Consider the following 5000-nt stretch of genomic DNA (forward strand, 5'->3'; position numbering starts at 1 on the left):
TAACAACATCAATGGTCCACAATAGCAACATCAATGGTATACAATAACAACATCAATGGTCCACAATAGCAACATCAATGGTCCACAATAACAACATCAATGGTATACAATAACAACATCAATGGTATACAATAGCAACATCAATGGCATACCATGATAACATCAATGGTACACAATAACAACATCAATGGTACACAATAGCAACATCAATGGCACTCAATAACAACATCAATGGTATACAATAACAACATCAATGGTATACAATAACAACATCAATGGTCCACAATAGCAACATCAATGGTATACAATAACAACATCAATGGTCCACAATAGCAACATCAATGGTCCACAATAACAACATCAATGGTATACAATAACAACATCAATGGTATACAATAGCAACATCAATGGCATACCATGATAACATCAATGGTACACAATAACAACATCAATGGTACACAATAGCAACATCAATGGCACTCAATAACAACATCAATGGTATACAATAACAACATCAATGGTATACAATAACAACATCAATGGTATACAATAACAACATCAATGATTCACAATAACATCAATGGTACACATTAACATCAATGGTACACATTAACATCAATGGTACACATTAACAGCATCAATGGTATACAATAGCAACATCAAAGGTATACAATAACAACATCAATGGTACACATTAACAGCATCAATGGTATACAATAACAACATCAATGGTATACAATAACAACATCAATGGTACACAATAACAACATCAATGGTACACATTAACAGCATCAATGGTATACAATAGCAACATCAATTGTATACAATAACAACATCAATGATTCACAATAACATCAATAATACACATTAACAACATCAATGATACACAATAACAGCATCAATGATACACAATAATATCAATGGTATACAATAACAACATCAATGGTTCACATTAACATCATCAATGGTAGACATTAACAACATCAATGGTACACATTAACAACATCAATGGTAGACATTAACAACATCAATGGTACACATTAACAACATCAATGGTAGACATTAACAACATCAATGGTACACATTAACAACATCAATGGTACACATTAACAACATCAATGGTAGACATTAACAACATCAATGGTACACATTAACAACATCAATGGTACACATTAACAACATCAATGGTAGACATTAACAACATCAATGGTACACATTAACATCATCAATGGTAGACATTAACAACATCAATGGTACACATTAACAACATCAATGGTAGACATTAACAACATCAATGGTACACATTAACAACATCAATGGTAGACATTAACAACATCAATGGTACACATTAACAACATCAATGGTACACATTAACAACATCAATGGTAGACATTAACAACATCAATGGTACACATTAACAACATCAATGGTACACATTAACAACATCAATGGTAGACATTAACAACATCAATGGTACACATTAACAACATCAATGGTACACATTAACAACATCAATGGTACACATTAACAACATCAATGGTACACAGTACCTACAAGTTGATGAACAAGATACAGTTGCAACACTTGGGTGCATTTACTGTAGAAACGTTTCGCCTGCTCAGCAGGCGTCTTCAGTCAAAAACTGGTTTCTGGTATCATTTCTCTGCTTCATGTTAAAGGACTGACTGACTTCTATCAGGGTTGAGGGACTGACCACCTTATATCAAGACTGAGGAACTGACTACATTCTATCAAGACTGAGGAACTGACTACATTCTATCAAGACTGAGGAACTGACTACATTCTATCAAGACTGAGGAACTGACTACATTCTATCAAGACTGAGGAACTGACTACATTCTATCAAGACTGAGGAACTGACTACATTCTATCAAGACTGAGGAACTGACTACATTCTATCAAGACTGAGGAACTGACTACATTCTATCAAGACTGAGGAACTGACTACATTCTATCAAGACTGAGGAACTGACTACATTCTATCAAGACTGAGGAACTGACTACATTCTATCAAGACTGAGGAACTGACTACCTTCTATCAAGACTGAGGAACTGACTACATTCTATCAAGACTGACGGACTGGCCACATTCTATCAAGGCTGAAGGACTGACTACCTTATATCATGGCTGAGGGACAGACCACCTCAGACTTCTACACTCTCCAGACTTACAATCTCTTGTATTCGACTGATGTTTTCTGCTAATGTGAAAAAGGTGACCTGAATATTGACCAGACATCATAGAGACCATTTATTTTTGAAGAATAATTACATTTAGATAGAAAATGGCAGATTTTGGCCCAGTCTTACGGTAAGTTAAGATGTACTGACTATCTCCTTGAAGCTGCGGTTCAAATCACAGAGTAAGTGGGATTCGAACTCATGGCAGGAGGGTCCTGCCTTGGGTTCGAATCCTACCTCTTCTCTGTCTGCATTCGTGTTAATAAGATTTCGTGAGTGAGTGTCAGTACAATTTTGCAGATAAGAGAGTCTGACTGCCTAGAATATCATCCATCTTGACACAGTTCCGTATGAATCACTAAAGTCTAATGAATATTTGTCAATGTTCATTAATAACTCACATGGAGACAGAAACACAGGAGATTAATTGATCTGTATATTTCAACCCTCCTCCTGGATCCTCTTCAGCGGAAGAGGCTCCCAGAAGAGGCTCCCAGAAGAGGATCCCAGAAGAGGATCCCAGAAGAGGATCCCAGAAGAGGATCCCAGAAGAGGATCCCAGAAGAGGATCCCAGAAGAGGATCCCAGAAGAGGATCCCAGAAGAGGATCCCAGAAGGGGATCGAAATATACAGACCAGTTAATCTTCTGTATTTCAGTCTCCAAGTGGGTTAATATTGAGCAGTTCTTTATACTAAACCGAACTGATTCTGTTTGTAAACAGTGCTACAGATGAGGGAAACTGACTGCCTACAATAATGCCCGACCCACTGCACTTATTACTACTGAAGTTAGGGATACACTGGGTAGATTAGCGGAACATTTAGCTGCTGTTTCTAGTGAATGTGCTCAATACATCGTCCTCTCAAGTGAAACCTTCTCACAAGAAGCTGCTGTGATGCCTGTGATCTTACACTTCTCCAGCCTCTCCATCATGGCGTCCTAGAGTCGGGGAGAGGATTTCTACCTGCTTCCCCCGAGGCTGTACGGGCGGGTGTGACCGCCAAGGTGTTTCCACTGTGTGAAGACGTGGGCGCGGGTGTAGCCACGCCCGTGGAGGGCGAGGTTCTGATCTCCATGCATCTACACCCGGAGGCCACGTTCAATGCTCGAAGTGACTGTTCCATCCTCTCACTCTCCTGGATGGGCAAAGTTCCTGACGACATGCCAGAGGTAGGTACCTTGATTGTTGCAAAGTTCCTGACGAAAAGCCAGGGGTAGGTATCTTGATCGTCACACAGTTCCTGAAGGTATATCAGAGGTAGGTACCTTGATAGTTGCAAAGTTCCTGACGACATGCCAGAGGTAGGTACCTTGATTATTACATAATTTCTCAGTATTTAGTGTACATAAGACACAAAATGCTGGTTATGGTATTTTACTGTGAACACATTTCGCCCACCAGAGACTTAGTAATGTCCCTGGTGAGCGAAACGTCTACACAATAATGAATATTTTACACAATGAGAATACTGAAGCTGTGTACTCACCTATTTTTGGTTGTAGGGGTCGATTCACAGCTCCCGGCCCCGCCTCTTCACTGGTCGCTACTAGGACCACTCTCTCTCCCTGCTCCATAAGCTTTATCATACCTCTTCTTAAAGCTATGTATGGCTCCTGCCTCCACTGCATCACTCTCCAGATTGTTCCACTTCCTGACACCTCTGTTTCATGTGTTCCTATGTGCTACGCTGCACCCTAATGAGTGTTCTCCTCTCCATCTATGACAGACCAGGTGATATACCTTTGACAGCTTTCAAGTCTTTCTACTCCCGGAGCCCGACCATGGACCAGGCTCTCTGGTGGTAGCCTGGTCAATGAGGCTGTTGCTGCTAGAGGTTGTGTGAGTGGCTGCGAGGTGTTATTATGTAGTTTGGGTAGGCTGGGGATGGTTTTGCGAGGTTTGGAGGAGTTAGGATTGGTTTGAAATGATTTGGATAGATGAGAGTTGGGATTGTTGTATCTAGAGTCACTTTGGTTAGGTTAGGTTAGGTTAGGTTAGAGTTGGTTAAGTTAGGTTACGTAAGGTTAGGTTAGAGTAGGTTAGGTTAGGTTAGAGATGGTTTGGTTAGGTTATGTTAGGTTAGGTTAGGTTAGGTTAGAGTAGGTTAGGTTAGGTTAGGTTAGGTTAGGTTAGGTTAGGTTAGGTTAGGTTTGGTTAGGTTAGGTTAGGTTAGGTTAGGTTAGGTTAGGTTAGAGATGGTTTGGTTAGGTCACGTTTAGATAAGTTAGGGATTGTCTGGACAGGTTAGAATAAGTTAGATTTGATTTAATTACTTTATGAACCTTCAGGGATGGTTTAACTAAGTTTAAACAAGTTAATATTGGTTTGACAAAATTTAGATAAGTCAGCAATGTCTTGCTTAGATGTGGATACGTTAAGTTAGGCTTGACTAAAATTAGATATATTAGGGTTAATTTCACCTAGGTTTGGATAGATTAAGATAGATCTAACTGGCTTATGGAGGAAGATAAATGATTTGTCTTAGTTTAACTAATATAGAAGGTGGCCCCGCTTATACAGCAGGTTAGGTACCTGGCTACCTCTGTGCAGGAAGACCCCGCTTATACAGCAGGTTAGGTTCTGGCTACTTCTGTGCAGGAAGGCCCCGCTTATACAGCAGGTTAGGTTCTGGCTACTTCTGTGCAGGAAGGCCCCGCTTATACAGCAGGTTAGGTTCCTGGCTACCTCTGTGCAGGAAGGCCCCGCTTATACAGCAGGTTAGGTTCCTGGCTACCTCTGTGCAGGAAGGCCCCGCTTATACAGCAGGTTAGGTTCCTGGCTACCTCTGTGCAGGA

At 40.4% G+C, this 5000-nt stretch overlaps 1 protein-coding gene across 1 annotated transcript in view; it reads left to right on the forward strand.

Annotated features, from left to right (window-relative positions):
* The window catches only part of Tusp (WD40 superfamily protein Tusp), a 128989-nt gene that overhangs the window by 5382 nt on the left and 118607 nt on the right, over nt 1-5000 (forward strand). Inside the window, exon 2 of the mRNA XM_070101426.1 lies at nt 2926-3374. Within this exon, the coding sequence (XP_069957527.1) occupies nt 3279-3374 (96 nt within the window). The 5' untranslated portion in view covers nt 2926-3278. The remainder of the gene's footprint in view (nt 1-2925; nt 3375-5000) is intronic.

Source organism: Cherax quadricarinatus, chromosome 77 (assembly GCF_038502225.1).
Source record: "Cherax quadricarinatus isolate ZL_2023a chromosome 77, ASM3850222v1, whole genome shotgun sequence".
Classification (NCBI taxonomy): Eukaryota; Metazoa; Arthropoda; class Malacostraca; order Decapoda; family Parastacidae; genus Cherax; species Cherax quadricarinatus.